Source organism: Lepisosteus oculatus, chromosome 17, assembly GCF_040954835.1.
Source record: "Lepisosteus oculatus isolate fLepOcu1 chromosome 17, fLepOcu1.hap2, whole genome shotgun sequence".
Classification (NCBI taxonomy): domain Eukaryota; kingdom Metazoa; phylum Chordata; class Actinopteri; order Semionotiformes; family Lepisosteidae; genus Lepisosteus; species Lepisosteus oculatus.
Window position 1 is genome coordinate 4,049,879 of NC_090712.1, and position 23,043 is coordinate 4,072,921.

Consider the following 23,043-nt stretch of genomic DNA (forward strand, 5'->3'; position numbering starts at 1 on the left):
TCTCTCCTTCCAGAGATTCTACCACCTTATTATTATTTTTATTTGTCATGCCTGGAAACAAAAATCAATTCTTATTTATTCAGATAACCTTGCAGTTGTCCAAATCGGCAATAAAAGTCATCATTAAATATCTGATTGTCACAGTTTGCATCCCAGGATCTCTCTGCAGCTTTGCCGATTATCTCTCCTTTCCAGTTTCAGAAGTTCAAATTTACGTCCTCATTTAATTCTTGGTCGTGGTCATCCCTTGTGAATTGGTCATTCACAATTTGAAAGGGAAGCAGTGTAAACTCCAGTATCCTGGCTAAATTTCCCTCTGGACTTGTGCAATATACGTTCTCTACAGTTCCCCTTTAATTCAACTGGTGAAGCTCGCTACCTGATCGGCTGTGCAGTGGTGCTGCTGGTGCAGAACGGCTCAGCAGGTGGGTTCCTTCTTATAAGGAAAGGACTGTGGGATCTCCTCTGATGAAAACACTTTATAAATACAATCATATTGTTACCTTGAATGAGCAGTCAGATTGGTATGATGACCCCCCTTTGTTAAAAGGTAGTCCACCACTCCTCCCTTCCTTCAGAAACTAATTTTACTAAGGATCAAGACAGGATTTGAAAGTACAAGCTCAGAGCATGTACTGTCACTGGCCTTAAGGGTCCAATTATTCCAGCATCTCGTACAGAAAGCAAGGCAGACAATTTACAAATTCAGGTTTAGCCTAAAAATAAAAGGCTCACTTCCCTGCAGCCATTTTTCAGGAAAACCCTCAAAATTTACAACCCTCTTTGAAATAAATTAAATAACAGTCTATCAATATTGGTTGTGCAGCTGAAAAGAGTGATGGATAATTTATGAAGTTAAAATGACTTAAGCCTAATATGGTCTCTTATCAGAATAACTCTCATCCATAAAACCTTTGTTTCCGCAGGCAAACACATATTTGTTACACAAAGCAAAATGAGATTAACTCGTCGCTCAGTAAAGTGCCTGCATATATAAACAGCTATGCAAAAGTTACTAAACTGGGACTTTCTTAGAACTAATTTAGACGTTTCTTCACAAAAGCAATGAAAGCTGAGGAGAACGGCAATCTCCGGAGCCGTTGTGCTCACTGTAAGACAGGGAGTTGATTCTTAAATTGTCTATGATGGACTTGTACAGAGTAAGGTGGGGGAGTTAGAGTATCATATTGGAAGCAGTGAAACATCACTTTCCTCTAACACTCACACAGAGAACAGAACTTCAGGGCGGAAGCAGTTTTATGCTTCTGATTCTGCATTAAGATACAGACATTTCGTTCTCAAGTTTAAGTTCACATCAAAGTTTACAGAGGCAGTAGTTGCACACATTTCAACTAAACAATTTATGTTTGAACTGCAACTACAACTAAACTTACACTTAAATTTACAACTAAACCTCTGGCAAATTAAAATGCCAGAGTAAGGCTCAGAAATGAACTAAATCTGAGCGGAGGCATTTCTGAGAATTATCTCTGGATCTTAATGACACCAAGCATTTATATTCCCCAGAAAATGGTTCAGAGCTGTGGACTGTATCAACATAACCTCTAGTACAGTTAACAGCACCACTAGTCATCAGTTCACCCAAGAGCTTACATTCTCCTGTGGCCTAGCCCATACTGGCTCTCAGCAGTTTATCTCTCCACGTGATAAATATCCTTTAACAGTACCTTAGGCAATTGCTCTAGCAGCCCTCAACCGACACGCTTAGTTTTTGAAGCTGTGGTTTAATAGCCAGCAGATTTCTGTCTTGCTGAGGAAGACAAGGGATCCACAGGCCTCTCTGAATCAACCGGGAGCAAATTTCCCAACAACCCCCTCCCTTTGCCTAACCTGTCCCTTTTCATGGTGGGTATTTGTTGAGGATTTTTACTTTGAAGTGTTTTACATCATCTCGTCAACTCGGAATGTTTTAAAATTGGCTCTTGTGAAACCTAAGATAAAAGAAGTCCAACATTGTTAATTATTGTAACATTTTTGCCACAATGAGATATACAATTTTCAACATTTCACCTACAGTACTTGTTTAATCTCTGGCGGTGATCAGATCCTCCAGTGCCAAAATGACACTATCCGTGACTGGATCTTGTCAATAATTAATCTGTGTAACAGTACAGGAGTCTGATCCACAAATAACACTATTGGTTCTTTGCATTTATACTAATGAAAACAGTTCACCTTTCAGTTGGTGTCTCTTGTGCATATTTATAATCCCAATGGAGAAAACCATAATCCTAAACTCTTCTGTAAATAAATCCTTAAAATCTCTGTAATTCCAGGCCCTGAAGGGAAGATAATGGGAATGAAGGTTAACAACATCTTGCTAGTTGTGTCAGAGTAAAAGAACAGGTGATGCCATTCCACACTATTCCACTGTGACCTTCATTGCCAATAAGACATGTGGCACAGGGCTGGAGAAGGACTTGATTAATCTGATATTATGTCTACAGCTCACAGATACTCAGCACAGAAGTACTCCCCAGGCAGAGCCTCAGCCTCTGTCAGAAACATTACTGACTTGACAAAGTCTCCTGTGAAAAATGGGGAATGGTCACCCCAAACAGTATACAGCCCTCCCTTTCAAGTCCTGGTATGACACAAAAGGGTCCAAACAAAACCTTCACACAATTTACAAAGACAGTATGCATTTTTTTCTACCATGGGGTCTATAGGCTTTACTTACTAGCCCCGTTAAATTCTCTTAAAACGTTACTATAAATAACCCTGTCCTGTGAAGAAATATTGTAACAGAATAACTTTAATAACTAAATAAACATTTATCACTCTAAAATGAGCCCATACACTGTAAATAACAGATCTCCCCTTGCAGTATTGCAAATAAACGTGGTGTTTAGATTTTTTCAATTAACAAAATCATGCCAGTTTGAAACCGCATGTGAGTTTTTGACAACTGAAAGTTTGGTGATTCTTCACAGTAGTTGCAATGTTATTAATGCGTAGGATGTGTTACTCATTACACTTCTGTTCTCAGAACCTTTCAAAAGTATATCTTGTTCTGCTTGCACAACAGGCTGAATTCCTCCTGCATGTTCTTTGCTTTTGCAATTCTTCAAATCCCAAAAGAAAAACTACTGTGCAACAACTTTGTTTCTTTACAAGCAGCATAGTTTTCTTGGCATGTATTGATGCTTTCAGCTGTGTACAACTGAAAAAAAAAAAAAACTATGCCAGAATTTTGTAATAGTCTGCAGAAAAATAAACCACAACTTCTTAATTTCACTTTAATGTTCTGCTTGGAGCCCTGACGTACAGCACAATACAGCACTCGTCCCATTGAATTACAACAGAAAGTTACAGGTACTTTGATTTATTCTCATATGAAACAATATAAAAAATAATCAGTTTAGATACCTCCTATATTAAATTAAAATTAAAAACTCCAATTTCTAGTTTCACACCAGACAAACTTCCTTTTGTTTGTACACCGTCCCTTGATGGTTAGCAGCAAAACAGTGATGGCATTAAACGTTGACAGCAGCTACACGCCCGTGCTGCAGTGGGTTAAGAATTTTTCATCTCTCGGCGACTATTAAACGCCGAGCTGTGGACACAGTTGGTCTTAGTCCCGACTCCTAAAAGCAGCGTTTCTCGGCCTGGCGCTAGCAGGGACAAGCAGGCCCAGGAGGCTCATGGGGCCCGCAGCTTCACCAGATGGTCCTCTTGACGTTGGCCCAGATGGAGCGCTTCATCCCCTGAACCCCCTTGACTTCGTCCCAGTCCAGCTTGGTGTCCGGGACCTCGTCCTCAGGCTCGGGCTCCTTTCTGGCCTCCCTCTGGGGCGAGGACACGACGAAGGGCATGGGGCCGCAGGCCTGCTGGAACTCCACCACATGCAGCTGCTTCTTCTCCGCCAGCTGCTGATGGGTCTCCTGCAGGGAGCAGTTTGATTTGTTCATACCAATACATCAGTACAACAAAAGGCAAATTTAGTGTTGGCTAATCAACAAGGAACACGTGGGGGAAGTATCACACAAGTATCACGGAGCGGTGGCTCAGTGGCTAAGGATCTGCGCCTGTGGCTGGAAGGTTGTTGGTTCAAATCTTGCAGCCAGCAGAGGAATCCTACTCCATTGGGCCCCTGAGCCAGGCCCTTGACCCCCACTGCTCCAGGGGCGCAGTACAATAGCTGACCCTGCGCTCTGACCCCAAGCTTCTCTCCCTGTCTGTGTGTCTCATGGAGAGCAAGCTGGGGTATGCGAAAAGACGAATTCCTAATGCAAGAAATTGTACATGGCTAATAAAGTGATGTTATGTTATCTTATATTCTGTTCAGTTGCAAACCTGATGTGATTTTATCATTTATCTGCAACAGATACGTTTGGCACCATTTTGGTCATACCTTTGTTAAACTGCAATGCCCAGTGTAAATCAAGGCGACTTCTGTAAGCTTTTATAAACTGTCCGAGGCTTAGTGAAACTAATTAAAACTTAATTTTACAATGTTTATTTTCCATCAGGATTACAGGGCAAGAACATATTTGAACATTATATATATTTACAAAAACAAGCAATCATTTTGGACAGAGGTGTTTTCGATTCACGCAGTATTGCTAGTTTTACAATTATTCATGTTTTCATTTGTTTAATGAAACACACTGGCATTTGTTTGCATCAAGGTTCTGAGAAAGGTGAAGCCTACTGTACATACAAAAGATTCTGCAGTGAAATCTGAATCATCTGGAAGCTCTACTTCCATGCTAAAAAGGTAATTTTATTGGGAACAGATCTGGGTTACCTGTGTGTCGATTATAAAAAAAAATAAAGCTGCAGCATACCTCTAGCTCGTGTTTGGTAAAAGCATGTAATATTCATGACAAACTGAAGAAGTCACCTGTTTTGCTAATCCCTGGAATAACGCCTTGGTGATGTTCAGCAGGTTAGTGGAACCAGACACCTTGGCATACATATCTTCAATGCCAATCAGCTTACAGATGGTAATGACTGCTCGATGGCAATGTAATCCATACCCTAGAAATATGAATTAAAACCCATTATTAATCACATAGAAAGTACACGTTTTCAATTAAAGCGCAGAACTCACAGTAGTCCCTCACATACATTTGATATTTTACTTTCAATCCTGTGTTAAAGTACTCCTCACATGAATGCTCATTTTTAGAAAGAAGATTAAATGAAAACTAATATTTTGCTCATTTTAGACAGAAGGCTGTGCTTGTCCTTGATGAAAACTGAACGAATGACCTCAACCATAATTTTAACGCCTGATCATTGACTGAGGTATTGATGTCCCTGCCTTGCTAAGAAAACAGTTTTGTTGTAATCAGTGTTGGTACAGTAGTGTTGTAGGAACATCTCCAGACTGTTAGTGTTGACGCTCAAGTCTTAAGTAACACCAGAGAAGAAAAGTATCCAGACCATGGTTCAGGAGATTAGCAACATGAAGTGTGAAAAATATTGCATGACTCAAATCCAATTCACTGTGTTGCCCCCATGAAGAACAGCTGCCTGTCTGAAGACATTTATAAGCATAAAGAGTTAACAAAGCACATAGGCAGAATGCTGAGAAATGGTTCATTTACAGACCTCCCAAACGCAGGCAAACCGCTTTTAGTCATGGAAGCCTTCAGTAGCAACAATGGTAACAGCAGAGTGGTGTTTCAGAATATTTTATATAACACCTTTCCACTACTACAGAGCACTAGTAATGAGGATTTCCATATTTATCCCATGGATTTCTAGTTTTGCTTGCTGCCAAGTACAAGAATACTAAAAAAGAGGCACTGGCACTAAGCAAATACTACTATCGCCAAAAATACATTGTAATTAAATTATTAACAGCCTGGCCTGATCAGAAAGGACAGGAAGGTGGGTTCTGTGAAGATATTAATATTGTCAAGTGTGGATATTAAGCTAAGCATCAGAAATCCGAAGAGAAGAGAAACACAAACTCAGAACAGATTTTAACCTGAGCTCATTTCTGAAGGAGGGCTTGTAAGAAGCTTTCTGGGTGTTTCTCATTGTCTGCCTAAATGAACCGCCAGTGTTTATGTAAGAAAAGGATCAGCCCAGCCAGAAGAGGACATAACAGGGGGCAAGGTGTCTGCTCTGCCTATTCCATGCAATCGAATCCTGACCCCTGTCAGGGAAATTACATACTACAGATAACTACGTGTAGTTTTTTTGTTAAGTGATAATATTGATAGGGGTAAAGACAAAAATACTGCAGTAGATTTAGATTTTTTTAGCACTGATTCCAATGTGAAAATTAGTGCTTTTTTAGACACTTCAACAAAACATGTTTTCTTACTAATTAGCAAGAAGGCATACTAGTCATCAACGACGTGCTTCTTTCAAGATATTGTCCCTCATGTGTTTCAACAAAAGGACATTTTTGAGTATGATTTGCTTTAGTGTGCAGACCAACTTGAAAGGACAAGGAATTGAGGCTCTTATTGCATTAAAATATTTTTTTTATATCAGGCATGCTTTTAAAACTGAAATAACATTTTATTTTGTACACCAAGGAAATTTAAAGTGGAGCTTCGAGTGCAGACATGTCTGAAAGTACCCTGCCACATGAACTTCCTTTTGAGTCGATAAGAATCACAAGACCTCTGACAACTTAGTTATTTGAGAGAGGACAAATGAACTAAAAATGTCCTTATGCCTGCCATTTGTTTTATGGATAGCTCTGTAAGGATTATACTCCATAGCATGTGTTTTTATGTACAGGATGCAGTTCTCATTTCAACAACATAATTCACAAACTACAGGAGACTGAGAAATCAGCAGGAAGGGCTCCCTCCACACAATAACTGAGCAAATAAGAATCAGCGTGGTCTTGTAACACCTTCCTATTTTAAGATACAGAAGAATTTTTATTCTTTCAACAGGAGCATCTTGATGACAGCACTGTCCACTGGGGCTGAAAGATGGATGGAGCACTTTGTTCATTAATTTCAAGAATGGCTGGCATTGTTCTGCCATTAAGTGAGTGAAATACTGCTGGAAGCTGCTGGCGCTGCCTGTTTTCATCAACCTGAATGTTTTCAGCTTACAACTCAACCATGTGGACATGTTCTCTCCTTTGACAGCTGTGGGGATTTATGTGGCTGGATTGCTCAGCATTGACAAATACTGTTGCCTTTAAGGACCTTGAGCCCCAGAATGTAGCAAAAACGTACTTTTGATTTCCTGCACCCTGAGCTTTCCAAACACCTTGTTCAATTGAAACCCACCCTCCCTCTTAGTTCTTCTGATGCTTTCCCTTAATGCTGCTTAATTCCTAGTCTGTTTCCCTGCTCCTGAGATTTATCAATGTAAATACTGTTCTTGGGTCTCGATAATGGAAGCTAAATGGATGGGCTGCTGATTTAGGACTTTTCCAGATACACGGACTCTCACAGGAACTCTTACAGGGTTGTGATGTGCTAATGAATTTGGATAGTCCTGCCTTCCAGACAAGCACTTGCCCCTGTCGGATGCTGTCAGGCACTCAGCTATTTTCTTACTGAATAGCAAACAGGTCCACTGTACTGGGTATGGAAACATGTCTTTCCTTTGCACTATGAAATGGCCTTTGTGTTTCTTAAACCGAAAACTGATCATCCTTTGTGAGAAAAAGTCTGTGCTGCTAGCGTAAACGCAATGGAATAAAAACATTTTTTTATTTACCTCGGTATACACATTTAAAATATCATGTTCATTTTTGGTCACAATGTTATGATAAACGATACTGCTCCTCTTCAATCAATATGCAGAGACGAGCAACCAGATACATTTTGGGCCCTAACCAATGGCTGAACCTTTTCAGTCTGGACAGAGAACAGTGCGATGGAATCTGATGCAATTATTCAAAATTCTCAAGAATACTGATAATGCCAACACAGCATTTTTCAGAATGCAGGGCGAATCACGAACCGGAGGACACAAGTGGAAACAAAGTAGAAATGCATTTAAAACAGAGACCAGTAGTCACCTCTTTCTAAGAAGGTTCTGGGAGTGAGGAAGAGCTACCCAGTCATGTTGCCGATACCCTACTCCCTTCAGGAAACAGCTGGATGAGATCCTGGGATCAATTAGCTACTAACTACCAAATGCTTACACTCTCAAGCTATGAAACAATTGTTTGAGTTACTGAACATCGAAAATACACACCTCATTTATAAGGATGACACAGTAAATAGAAATACAAAAATAAATGAGTGGCTGTAAATTATTTTATTTTATTTACAAAGCAGTATGATCGTTCCAGTGAAGTACCGCTAACACCATACAATCGTAGTTGGAATAATCCAAGCTTGTACATCAACCTTGGTAACACCACTAATGTCCTATGATTTCAATATCTGTACGAGAGACAGTATCCCACGACAGTTTTACAAACCCAACACATGTGATGCAGCAGATGTTCATACATTACTTTATACTACAGTTCCAAAATGACATATTTAAATGGCAGTCTTGATTTCATAGACAAACGGCTTCTTGCTGGATTAAAAATGTTGATGAGGTATATTTCATCTTAGCGTTCTCAATACTTAAAGTCCTGCTATCTTCAATTTGCCACTAGCCAAAGGAACAGAAATGGTGTCACTCATAGGGAAAATAAGAGACTTAACTAAGACGAATCCGGTCCTGTTAAATTACAATGATATACAGTGCCTTGCGAAAGTATTCGGCCCCCTTGAACTTTTCAACCTTTTGCCACATTTCAGGCTTCAAACATAAAGATATAAATGTTTTATTTTATGTGAAGAATCACCAACAAGTGGGACACAATTGTGAAGTGGAACGAAATCTATTGGATTTTTGAAACTTTTTTAACTAATAAAAAAATGAAAAGTGGGGCGTGCAAAATTATTCGGCCCCTTTACTTTCAGTGCAGCAAACGCACTCCAGAAGTTCAGCGAGGATCTCTGAATGATCCAATGTTGTCCTAAATGACTGATGGTGATAAATAGAATCCACTTGTGTGTAATCAAGTCTCTGTATAAATGCACCTGCTCTGTGATAGTCTCAAGGTTCTGTTGAAAGCGCAGAGAGCATCATGAAGACCAAGGAACACACCAGGCAGGTCCGTAATACTGTTGTGGAGAAGTTTAAAGCCGGATTTGGATACAAAAAGATTTCCCAAGCTTCAAACATCCCAAGGAGCACTGTGCAAGCGATCATCTTGAAATGGAAGGAGTATCAGACCACTGCAAATCTACCAAGACCTGGCCGTCCCTCTAAACTTTCAGCTCAGACAAGGAGAAGACTGATCAGAGATGCAGCCAAGAGGCCCATGATCACTCTGGATGAACTGCAGAGAACTACAGCTGAGGTGGGAGAGTCTGTCCATAGGACAACAATCAGTTTTACACTGCACAAATCTGGCCTTTATGGAAGAGTGGCAAGAAGAAAGCCATTTCTCAAAGATATCCATAAAAAGTCTCGTCTAAAGTTTGCCACAAGCCACCTGGGAGACACCCCAAACATGTGGAAGAAGGTGCTCTGGTCAGATGAAACCAAAATCGAACTTTTTGGCCACAATGCAAAACGATATGTTTGGCGTAAAAGCAACACAGCTCATCACCCTCAACACACCATCCCCACTGTCAAACATGGTGGTGGCAGCATCATGGTTTGGGCCTGCTTTTCTTCAGCAGGGACAGGGAAGATGGTTAAAATTGAGGGGAAGATGGATGCAGCCAAATACAGGACCATTCTGGATGAAAACCTGTTGGAGTCTGCAAAAGACCTGAAACTGGGACGGAGATTTATCTTTCAACAAGACAATGATCCCAAACATACAGCAAAATCTACAAAGGAATGGTTCACAAATAAACGTATCCAGGTGTTTGAACGGCCAAGTCAAAGTCCAGACCTGAATCCAATCGAGAATCTGTGGAAAGAGCTGAAAACTGCTGTTCACAAACGCTCTCCATCCAACCTCACTGAGCTCGAGCTGTTTTGCAAGGAAGAATGGGCAAGAATTTCAGTCTCTCGATGTGCAAAACTGATAGAGACATACCCCAAGCGACTTGCAGCTGTAATCGCAGCAAAAGGTGGCTCTACAAAGTATTAACGCAAGGGGGCCGAATAATTTTGCACGCCCCACTTTTCATTTTTTTATTAGTTAAAAAAGTTTCAAAAATCCAATAGATTTCGTTCCACTTCACAATTGTGTCCCACTTGTTGGTGATTCTTCACATAAAATAAAAAATTTATATCTTTATGTTTGAAGCCTGAAATGTGGCAAAAGGTTGAAAAGTTCAAGGGGGCCGAATACTTTCGCAAGGCACTGTAGTAGTGTATAGTAGAGTCACAGAGTTTTGGTTTGCTGATTAAACTTGACCTTTTCAATATCTTTTATAGATGTGGAGTTGATTTAAAGATGCAGTACCTGTAATGAAAACACTTTCTGAGACCTTTAGGCTGAAGCTAAGTTGATTCATTAGATTTATCAGAAAATCACACCACTTGAGCAGCTGAAAAGTGTGTTGTGACACAACTGTGAAGCACAAGCTGGTCACGAGTTGACACACAGGCTCACAGGCCCTTCGCTGACAGCAAACAATGTCCATTCAGCACTATGGCAAAACAAACAGGAGAGAGGCATGTACTGCCCTGGCAGTGCCAGACTTACCTCTGCTTTGTTTCTTCATCCGGAGGGTGGTTCTCTTGAAGGTGGAAGTCATGTCATGATAGACTATCAAAGACAGAGGAAAAATCACACTGTGGTCGACATCTGGTCTGCAACCAACATCCCCTTCCCTGCCACATTTCGTTTACATCATGTTTACAACTATCTGAACTGTGTTTGTGAGCTTGCATTATCAGAGACTGCTAACAAATGTGAAAAAACTGTTCAAAAAGGAATAACTGGCTTTATTTCACTCCAAGGGCTGAACAGAGCATTTGACAAAGCAGTGGGGCACCAAGACAGTAAATCCACACATTCTGATCATTAGAAGTGCTTAATGTATAATTTAGCAAGAAAGAAATGGCTCTAAAGGGACTACTGGTATTCTCGAAACATGAATTAACTTAGAAAATAACCCTTTGAGAAAACATAATTATTGAGCGTGTAGCTGACTGCAACTACTCAGGCTTAAGAGTCACTTAAACAGAAAACAAATAGCAGCAGCATTGTAGGGCTTGTCAGGTAAGTGAAAACTACACATAAATCAAGCCGAGTTAATTTTTCTACTTAATTTTTGTACTAGCTAAACCTCTAGTTATAGTTTTCAGAAAAAAAAAAGTTTTATTCCACACATTGTATAATGTGTGTGACCCTGAGGAGAGGAGCTAATGGAATCAATACTCATTATCTCAAACAAGAACTGAGGAAGAACTGCTTCAATCTCAGTTTCCATGACCTGGGACTGCACCTAGAGATAGTTTCAGAGGCTGTATTTAGTAGTAATCCTGACTGGGATCTCCTTACACTTTGTCCAGGAAAAAAAGCCATAGTTAGAGTCAATCAAAGTGTGGAAATTCTATTTTTTTTAACTTAAATTTACCATGTTAATCCTACCAGGTTTTTCCGGTTACAGAAATGTTACCGCAGAAACATCAAGTGGTTGAATGCATCATCTTTCTCTTGTGTACATTTGATATAGAAAGACAGCTAATAAGTGGGTGTTCTAAAAAACAACAAAAATAGTGGCATTTGGAAAACAAAAAAAATCCCCTGTGCTGAATGTGAAGGAAGGAGGCTATATCACTGCTGCACAGGCCCGGCTGCCCCCAGGGAGTAGTTCAGGGAGGTTCACAATATAAATATGCTTCTCTGCCCCTTCTTCCCCTTGAGAAACCTCTGCAGAAACAGACTGGCCTGAATTTGTATATGACAGATAGGGGGTATATTACAGTCAACCTTTGACATGACATGAAAAGTGAAAGATGTCAACAAGACTACAGTCTTGTGCTCTTAATTAGTTTCACTCACTTGTGTGGTTGTTGTATCGCTCTATGTAGTACAAATAATGGACAGCTTTGTTCTTCGCCTAAGAATGGGAGATAAAAGGGGTAAAGCATTTATACATGAAATAAATTCCTCAGACGACAATCATTATCAAACCTCCAAATTCACTCGATAATTCATCGATATTTACTTTTCGAAGTGCAGTTGCTCGGTCGGCTGCCTTCCCCAAAGCAAAACCTACAAGAAAAAAAACATTTTCTAGAACATTCTTTTTAAACGTTTTACTTTTGTTAGGTGAAAGAACAATGTTCTTTGTGTTTAATGTATATAGTTTCTTTTAACTGCTGATAGTGTTTCATAGAATTCTCCAAACAGCCTGAAGTGATATAAAAATAAAAGTTTTACCCCTCAAAAATAAATTGTTCAAATAAAAATACTGTTATTTCCAAATCTGTATGAGCAGATTTGACATGAAATATTTCAAATGAAAAATACTTTGCTCCATTAGTTTTATGTGTTTTTTATTGCAAAGAACTCCAGGCGGAATGTAATTTTCAAACTCTGGTAAAAAAGTGATCTCCATCACCAACCATTTCTTCCACAAATAAAAGTAATTCATTACCAGGTTCTTGTCTTTTAAGTCATTTACTTTTATTAACTTTTAATTTTTCTTTACTTTAATTTCTTTTGAGAATACAAACCTGAAACCCGACGAAGTTAATCACAGGAAACTGGAGTTTCTAAGCACGTTGGGTTGTGCAAATCTGGGACAAGCTACCCAGCCATGTTATTGAAGCTGATACCCTTACGTTTCTTAAGAGATGTTTTTCCCCACTGCAAAGCTATTTTTATATTTTGGGGTTAGAAAGAATCGTCATTCATGAGTGCATTTCAAACCACAATGAAGGTAAAACGTACACGGTCACGTGTAAAACGTGTAAAAAAGAATACGTCTTTTAATGCAATAGAAACATTGCTCTTGACTTCAGTATGGTGTTGCTGACAAATACTACTGACTTGTTTACTCTGCATGCAGATCACCTAAGAACATTTCTGTGGTGAAATGTATGCTGGATAACCTGTACCCTCGCACATAGCACTACATTTGTCTTTACTGTGACTAGTGAGTCACTTCGTTTTAGTGTTGAACTCTAAATTTGTCAAATTTTGTGATACTGTCAATGAATTCATTTTGTTACTGAGATTTAAAACCTAGTCTGAGAAACTGGGACTGCAGTTCTCCTTTATGAGCTACTAACTACCAATGGACCATGGCCTACCAATGACCTCCTCCTGTTTTCAACCTCTATCGGTGCAGACGTCTGTATAAAACAACAGTTGCCCATGCGAGTCTGACCAAACGTTATATTTCTGGAAGATGTTCACGAAAGTAGATGAAAGTAACTGACATGGCATTATGAACCCACGTCAAGGTGTCAAGCCATGTTAGCTGCATGTTCAGCAGGGCAAGGTCATGCCTGCTCTTTCCGTGTGTTTGGGTCTGATCTGACCGCTCTGTCAGATCCCTGTACCTTCAGCTGCTGGTCCATAACTCACCTGCTGCCCCATTCCCATTTCCGACAGCGACCAGAGCACTGATCGATCTCTTCCTTCCCTCGTTCGCTGTCATGTTGAAAACGCTTTTCACCTGCAAAACATCAAAAGCAGGAGTTTGCTTTTCGGAGTACATACTACCAAAGAAATTCATTCATTCAAACAAACCAGCATTCAACCATGGCTGTGACACAAATAGCATCTTCTGCAGCCTGCAGCTTCTGAACTGTGAATGAACCCGAAAGAAGGGTAATGAACACATTTATTTTTGCAAAGTACGTTTTTGAAGTTTCTACAGCTGCAAAATATGTGGCAAGAGGTCTGAAAAAAGTTAAGACTATCCCCAAAAAATCCAAAATGAAACTTGTATCAAATATACATTCAAGCCTCTAGCTCACCTGCTGAGCTCAGTTCTGAACTATCGCTTAGTAAAACGGGTGAATAATTCAGTGCATCTGTGGAGTGGGGGGCGAGACGTGGCAATTCCTATGTTCATCCTCGGAACACATCGCACTGTCTGTTGTGCCACCTCTTGGGTCTGATGTGGAATTAATGTCAGTTTACAGGGTCATGCAAATTCTAATCTACAGAAAGAAACGGGACCTACCAAGAAGCTCGAATAGTAACATGTAAAAGTAAAGGTGGTAATCTTTGAGCCACACGCCCAGATAATTGAAGTCGGGGTCTGGGCTGCATCCCTATCAAGTTGTGACCAGTGTACTGCCAATGACATGCCGTCGTTGAGGTTAGGGAGTTCGATTCAAGCTGCATGCTGGGCTCCTGTGAGCCTGCTGGGATATCAGTGCTATACAGCCACACTCTTCCTCTCTGCTGCAGATGCTGTAGCTATTAGAAATTTGAGCAAGGAGCCGCATCAGCGCGTATAGGCTGCCAAGGAACATGTAAAGGTTCATTCCATACTGAAAGGTAAAGAAACACAATGTTTTGGCTATGGTGCCTTCATCAGGTGTGTGACAGTTATGTTAAGCTGTGTAACACAAAGACTGAGTTATGGTCCTCGTCCCATCCTGCACCAGTATGAGAACTGTAGTAGCAAAAAAGAACGATTAATAGCTAAGACTGCCAGTTTGGAAGGGGGTGTAAAACGGAAATTAATCAGAAATTCCAGACTTGGTGGTAAATGAAATATTACTTGGAAAGTTTCTACAGCTGCAAAATATGTGGCAAGAGGTCTGAAAAAAGTTAAGACTATCCCCAAAAAATCCAAAATGAAACTTGTATCAAATATACAAAAAGTGACAAAAACTTTTGGAAATTTGTTTGAACCTAGGAATTTTCACATTTCATGTCTGGATAAAAGCTTTTTTCTAAATTGTTATCTATTTTGAATACAAACTCCTAATCCATTAATTTTCTAACCTCCTTATCAAATACAGGATTGCAGGGGAGCCAGCATGTCTGAGCCTATCCTGATAAGCTATGGGTGACAATCCCCTACGATTCAAATCAAAATGCACTTTATTCCAAAAATGCATTCAGCTGTTATACACCCTTGTACCAGCAGGTGGCGGCCATGACCCATTACTGTGCTGAACTAAATGGATTTTTGAATTTAGGGGCCATTATCAGATGGTACTGGAGGAAAACGGGTTCAGTCAACTATAAAATTTAATACCTATCGCATCTACCTTTGAAGCACACACATCTCTTTCAAACCTAATAAGAAAAGTAAACTGTAATAGGTTATCAAAACACTTTCTGTGCAACCTGCTTGCCTACAGCCACTGCCACCACATAGGGTGAAACAGAAATATATGTATCCTGTTTGAAAGGAATGGAATTTATTCCATTAATTATTCCGTTTATTAATTCTATTAAATGCAAAGTTTGATTTCCATTTTACAGAGATAATGACCATTTTATTATTCCCATAACAAAACACTATGCAGTGGTTTTAGCTGATCTTTCATTGCTGAAGGGCAGCTTGTCATGCACTTACAGATTCCAGCCTTCTGATTTACTGTGCATGCAAATAGGATAAATAACACTGAATATCCGAAGTACTGCAGAATCCTAAAAAACTACACGTCCTCTGACACTGTCATGTGCCTCCTTTGGTGCAGATCACAAACATTGGTACTGTGTAAGAAAGTGTTATCTCTTTTGTCTACAAGGAAGCAAGGTTAAGCATTTTAGGGCATATGAATGGACGCTTTGTTATCAGAAGATGTCAAACCCTATACTAAAGCTGGCAAAACTAAGTTGTATGTTGACTATGGTGTGTTGCTGATCTGTACACCAGGGTGCAAGCAATGCCCTAGCCAATAGGGCCTCAAGACCTCTGCTGACCATCCGCCTCTCACTGCCAACATCAACATCAGTTTGATGTGTTCAATAGGGATGCAGAAGGGTGCACAGCAGTGAGCGTGGAAAAATCATAAATGGCACGAAGATTAAATTCAGCAAGCATCTGCGGCAATTCTTTGACTGCTGCTCAATAAGAGCAAAAGAACCGAGAGGAGTCTGGGCCTGGAACAGCTTCTCAATGCATTTCAGATTATGATGGTCCCCGGAATGGAGATGAAACCTCTTAAGTGCTGTGAGAGCTAGAAACAAACTGATTTTGAACCAGTACATGCAACAGTTATCCAAAGCCATATGCTCAGATAGCTTGGTAGAGCAGTTTGAAATCATAATTTCAAAGTGATCAAAACAGACTGTGCTTGCAGTTTAAGTATGTGTCAGACCAATCGATTGAGAACAATTCTTAAAACCTGAAACACATACTGATATTTTCAATATAAATGGAATATGCTATGGTGAAGTACTGTGAAGGAAATGAACAGCTGTGTTTGTTACAAGTCAGTAAAACTATATACAGATTCCTTAGATAGGTTCACTGCACCAGTAATTTTCGTTCCCTATTGACAGTCATCATTTTTTTGTAGTATGTACTGTCATCTCCTTGAAATGATTGCAGTTCACAAAATTCCAGATGCCAAGAGTTCTGTTGGGTATCATCTGCTGAAATTGCAAGTGAAGACACTGATATACACAATGACAAACAGTCTTGTATTTTCTAGTCACCAGGCAGTAGGTGTTAAGTGGATGTCACTGCAATAACTGTATCAGTCTTGATTCAACACTAATAAAACCATCCACCCAATGTGTGATTAAGCAGCATTATATAGTTCTCTGTGACCTTGTTACTGCTCTTGTCTCTCCAGTTCAAGAGCTTGATATCCAATCACTGCCCGGGTCACAGATGTGTCTTACAAGAATATTGCAATGATGCCGTCTTTAAATCTTGACGTTAAAATGCTCCACCCCACACCTCTGCTGCTACCTGCTCCCTTCATTAGTTAACCCGTAGCCCAGCTGACAGCGTGCATGCTGCAGATCATCAAACTAAGGTTGCTGCAGGAAGTGGTGTTAGTGGGGCTAGCAGGGGGTGCTCACCCTGCGGTCCATATGGGTCCTAATGCCCCAGGACAGTGACGGGGACACTAGACTATAAAAAGGCGCCGTCTTTTGGATGAGACGTAAAACCGAGGTCCTGACTCTCTGTGGTCATTAGGGAATAACCCCAGCGTCCTGGCCAAATTTCCCCATTGGCCTTTACCAATCATGGCCTCCTAATAATCCCCATCTATGAACTGGCTTCCCCACTCTGTTCTCCTCTCCACTGAGAGATGATGTGTGGTGAGCATACAGATGCACTATGGCTGCCATCGCATCCTCCAGGTGGATGCTGCACATTGGTGGTGGTGGGGGGGAGTCCCCATTACCTGTAAAGCACTTTGAGTGGAGTGTCCAGTAAAGCACTATAGAAGTGTAAGGAATTATAGTGTGAGCTGTGAAAAACAGAAGGGAAATAAATCCCGCAGCCGGCAGAGGAATCCTACTCCACTGGGTCCCTAAGCAAGGCCCTTAACCCCAATTGCTCCAGGGGTGCCGTATAAATGGCTGACCCTGCGCTCTGACCCAAGGCTTCTCTTCCCGTCTGTGTGTCTCATGGAGAGCAAGCTGGGGTATGTGAAAAGACAAATTCCTAATGCAAGATACTGTATATGGCTAATAAAGTGACCTTATTTTATCTAGGTACAGGTAATAAACAGGTCATCAGCACCCAGGTTTCTCTTACATCAGAACCAAGCGGTGACAGTTCCACCAATAACAGTCAATTGACATAAAGAGAGGCTTTCTAGGGCTTACCAGTACTTGACCAATAAAGGCACTGGCTCGGAGTACAGTCTGAACTTTACAGTCCAGACGCTGCTAGGCTAGACTGTGGGCTATGTTATCATGCGAAGAAAATAAGAAGTTAGGCCTGTATTAAAGATGGGCTAAGTTGTTTATTGTTTTGAAGGAGACAATTTTATTGCCAGTGCATATCTATGATCAAGGAAAGCATTCAGCTTCTTTCTTTTGGCTATCACCATATCACCACTTCCTCTTTCCAGTCAACACGTGAGTGTTAATCTTACTGCACACAGTACACAACCATATACCGGCCGAGAGGAAGGGCCTGAATCTGTCCAGCGTACAAGTAACCCCTAAAGATAAAGAATTATCCTCAGGATCATAAACACTACTGGATATCATCATAAAAAGACTACACATGCATATGTAAAGATGTGAACTCATGATGTTTACTTCAAAAAGCCTCTGTAACCTTCCACTGGATGATTAGATGTGCATATACTGGATTTAGACATGTCTCAGTTTCTGCTGTTGGCAAATCCAACCTCAGCTCTTCTGTTGTAAAAAAAAAAGGACAAGACTAAGGCGTTGCTTCTATTATTCATTGTTCTATTTGTGCATATAATCAGAGAAATGAGCACTTAGACGTGGCAATATTTTCCAATACAATCTCAATCCTCTTCTGCTTAGATAAGCCAGCCCTTAATCAAAGAGATAGTCGTAAATGGTAATTGCAGTGTAGCTTGTGCTCTGTAAGCAGTTTTGACTGGTAGTTTACAGCATACTGACCTTGAGTGTGCCAGGGCTTGGCCTTCCAAACACCTTTGTCTCCTCAGCCCATTAACTCTGATGATTTGGGAAATGACTTCACACAACACATCATCTGAAAATTGGAGACGGTCTTGCTGAATAACTTGTGAATTATAGGTTTGGGGAAACTCATTTTTTTCTTGTGATTGTTTAGTATGGTTTACTCCTATAGAATGAAAGGGTCTCCACATTCTTAAAGTTGCAGGTCCCTGCCTAAGGTATTATTAAAGTTTTAAACCTTTCAGTTCTCAGATGAATCCATTAGCAGGAATTTCCATATGACAAATAACAAATCAAAATTTGCTCAATTCAAAACATGAATAATAAATTCTCTTTTTGGTATTGCTAGCCAAGAATGTTACATGCTGGATATTATTTTATAACTAACACATTTGCCACATCTGTGTGAACGCCCTTGTTTCAATATACTTTGTGTCCCTCATTTACCTGGATGTTTTCATTTTTGTCGATTATATGTCCGTCTTAATTGTATTTCATTATTCCAATCTGTCCATTCAATTAAATTCTATATGAATACCAAAAATATCCCAACTATTGTCCCCTCAATATGAAAAAGGGTATGTCATAATTGTGAACAAAAAGTAAGTTCTATATTTTAATTTAGATTATTCTATTAGTAAAAATAATGATTTAACACTTCTTGTATTTCTTATGACTTAACAGCTTCATGAGGTTCTGACTGTATTTACTGTATGTTTAGACTAAGAGCTTTTAAAACAATGGAATCAGAAGGGAAAAATCAAAGTTTTAAATCTTGGTCTTCTGCTATCCTTTTCCTCTGCTAAAAAGCTTTATAGCCCAACTTCAGGTTTGATCTATTTTTGTTTCTAATCTTTTGGTGACCTATATACACATTTATACCAGTATCTGGTGAGAGATAAATGTACCTATAAAATTACAGAGTCTTCTGTTACCCAGCTATAAAACGCTGATCCCATTATTCTGCAACTGCAGGACACAAAAAGTGGAAAGTGTATTTGATTTATATCAAGGATACAAATGCAGATAACTCTACTAGAAGAAAATCCTCTTCTCCATTATCCAGTTATGTCATAAAGTGGTCTGTGCTTCTGGAGCCTCTAGTTTAATGTTTTTTTTCTACTTGATAGTTTATTTTAATGCTGCTTGCCTGTTTTAATTTCTAATCAACCTGTTTCCATGAGCAATACTTATAAGCTGCAGTACTTACTGTATAAGACACCCCTGTCCTTATTTTATCATAAAGGTGTCTTCTTCAGGCACTTACTGATCCCAGAGTACTTAAGTATTCCATTATCACTGACAATGGAAATGTCATTAATTCAAATATGAACAATTGGCTGTCATGTATTATACTTTCCAGTTTTAGGAGGCCATAATAGACTCCAGTAAAGACTAAACCTTATATAACTAACCTTTATGAAAAGAGATGTAATCAATTTCAATTTATTAGTAACTTAATTACATATCATCATGGTATGCGTACCACGAGTGGTACGCGGAGCGCCACCAGCTGGTACGCCATATAACCCTGGAAAATTGATGTGCGCACTGAAAAATCGGGACGGGTTTTCATATTTTCTATTTTAATACATGTCGAATACACAGCCTACGTACTACGATACAGCGCGCGCTAAAACTTGAGTGGACACCATTGTATAGGAATGTGTGCTACGAACGCAAGTGACCAACTGTATTTAAAAAAATAGGGAGGTTGGAGAATGCATGGGATTTTGGAACAATGCGAATGTTGTAAGCACAGGACAGCACATATTTCAGCCTCTGAATGAATGAAAAGAGAATGGCATCGATAAAATGGATAAATGTGTTGGAGTTTGTACAGATGGTGCTAGAGCGATGACAAGCCAATGCAGTTGCATGAATTAGAGAGGTTGCTCCAGAAATGAATGGACGCATTGCAACATCCACCGCGAGAACTTTGCCGTCAAGAAAATGCCAGATGATTTAAAATCTGTTAGACTCTGTTGTGAATTGTATCAAGGCTTGTAAAATGAATTCACATCTGCTTTGATCGACACCCCTCTCACTGAAATTGTGCTTTTTATCGTTTATTTTTAATTGTTGTTGTTCCTGTTTTTTTTCTGTAAAGCGCTTTGAGAAGCCACCTTTAAAGGCTCTATATCAAATAAAGTTTATTATAATATTTATTATATGTGCATGTGAGTGTGTGTGTGCACGCGCGCTCATGTTGGTCATTGAGAATTTCTGGGGTTCCTATGAGAAGATGACTTGTAGGTGGTACTTGGATGCTTTGGTTTGATCAGGGGTGGTATTTGGTCCAAAAAGATTGAGAACCACTGATATAACCTCCTGTAAGAACATGAAAACCCTAGTCCAACCCATTCCAGCCATACTGATCCATATAGCCTGGGTTTCAGATATACTGGGCTCACCTAGCACAAAGAGGCAGACATTTTTATCACTATATGTCTTTCACCAATCTGGGGATGGAATCTAATGTTTACTTCTACCATTGCCCAAGTACCTGTCCAGATCTCAGATTTCAATTACATGCCAGAGTCTCAGGCCCAACTTGTTCTAAGAGGGGTAGACACTCCAGTAACCCCCCCTCTCCTGATCAGTTTGAGGCTTGGAGACTAGTTTAGGCCTTCTTTATTTGAAAAAAAAAAAAGCCAATGGATTTGTATAGAGAAAGAAGAAAAAAGTACAAAACAAATTATCTGCTCTAAAGCAGCAGTACCATCAGTGATAGTCTGAAAGGCAATCGTATTTCGAGGTCAGAAAATGTCAACCACTCTGAATTGAGCATTCAAAATGAAGCATTTACAATTGTGGGCAATAACAAAAGCACTACAGCTGATCGAAATTACTGCTTTTGTTACTAACCGTGCTGAAAATTTGCCTTTCTCCGTCTGCATATACTGTACATGAGTACTGTTATTTGTTGAAAACCCCGTGAGAACGCAGTGATAGTTTGCAAAGCTTTTTTTTTAATTCAACATGTCACAATCAACATTTTTCATTGAATGGAAGAAAGAAAAAAAATATACAAGAACAAAACATTCCTTTTTTATATCCTCCTGAAAGGTAAGTTGAAACGGGGAAGTAACAATCACTGGCGGTGTTGTTCACATAGTTTGTATTTCTTTGTTTAAATGCTGAATCAAAGCACAAATAGGATGCCATTTACAATCCATGATTACATGATAACAAACTGGTATTGAAAACTGTGACATCTAACAAGACTATTCTGCAACATTTATTAAGGGAGCATCTGAATAAAGGATCTCAGATGATACATCAATAAAACAGTTAACAGCACGTCAAAATGTGCTTAAATTTTAGACTTGAAGAACAGTGACGTAACATACATGTTTCTCCTAGAATGCATCACACAGGGGAGAACCTACCATGCATACAGCAACAGTTTCAGTTCAAGTCAAATTCATCATTAGGAGCACAGTACCTTTTAAGCAAAGACCCTAAGCAATTTGTTTTCTGATCATGCTACAACTCTCTGAACCGTGGATCACATTAGTTACTGCTTGTGCTCCAAGACTAGCCGTCTTCTGTTCCTACAGATAAAAGGACCCAATTTATATCTCTGGCTCTTGACTCGGGCACTAGTTCATACACAGCTGACAGTCACTAAAGCAGTGTGCAGTTAATAACTAACTGCAGCTCAACCCTGAGCGACACCACAAGCCTGTACCACATTAGACACAACAAGCAAGGCTGGCTTCAACATCGTATCTTATTACGTTTTCATCAGTTTGTTTCTGTCAGAGAAGAGATGCAAGATAATTGGAATCCTGGAATAGTCTTGGATGCGGAAAAGCTAGAGCAGTCTTTTTACAGACGGCTGCATGCATCTGCAACAGAGGGCTGGATTCCTGTCCAGCCCAAAGTGACAGGAAAAGTAGGTCTGTCACACGATGGCAGCCCAAACACTGTGCGCCCTCAGGAAGAACACCTTATAAAAACATTAGTAAATACTGATTGCTCTTATTGGCTAAGTAAGGTAGCGGACGATTCTCCACATCACATTCAAGGCTTAGAATATACTTGCATGCATCCTGATGCCTTTGGTTTTTATTGCAATAAAAGATTCGTAAGTCCCTCTGATGAGAACACATTGCTTTTCACTAAGAGATCAGATTTATCGCTAACAAATTTCACTTGAGTATGTTTTGTCAGCGGAATATAAAAATACAACCTATTTTTCGAGAAACTGAGAAAAGGCCTAATAAAAAGTGAAAGAAATAAATAGAGCTGCTCAGAATAATAAATGAGCAATGAAATGGCAGTGAAAGATGACAACCTTAGGAAAACAGGTGCTAGTTTGATCAGAGAGAAATTGCATTCTTTATAAATATAAATGTTTGCCGGAGTGTTCTGTCAAATAAAGAGCTGGATCCCACTAACAAAAAAGCCAGTCAGCTGGAAGGAATTAGATTACAAATAAACATGATGAACACTTAACAGAAATAAAAACCAACTGAACTGGTGCATTTTGTTTAACAGGCCTGAATCTGTGAGAAGAAAACAGGGCTAAGGTTATCTCAGCATTATGACAAAGTTTTGCCCAGAGCCAAAAATAAGCAATTTATTATTTTATGATG

At 39.7% G+C, this 23,043-nt stretch overlaps 1 protein-coding gene across 1 annotated transcript in view; it reads right to left on the reverse strand.

The window, feature by feature from the left end:
- Window positions 1–3,246: 3,246 nt before the first annotated feature.
- The window catches only part of mrps5 (mitochondrial ribosomal protein S5), a 40,093-nt gene continuing 20,296 nt past the window's right edge, over window positions 3,247–23,043 (reverse strand). Inside the window, exons 6-11 of the mRNA XM_069179793.1 lie at window positions 13,469–13,559; window positions 12,102–12,148; window positions 11,936–11,993; window positions 10,631–10,693; window positions 4,871–5,007; window positions 3,247–3,908 (exon numbers count right to left, since the gene is read on the reverse strand). Coding sequence (XP_069035894.1) covers window positions 3,684–3,908; window positions 4,871–5,007; window positions 10,631–10,693; window positions 11,936–11,993; window positions 12,102–12,148; window positions 13,469–13,559 — 621 coding nt within the window. The 3' untranslated portion in view covers window positions 3,247–3,683. The remainder of the gene's footprint in view (window positions 3,909–4,870; window positions 5,008–10,630; window positions 10,694–11,935; window positions 11,994–12,101; window positions 12,149–13,468; window positions 13,560–23,043) is intronic.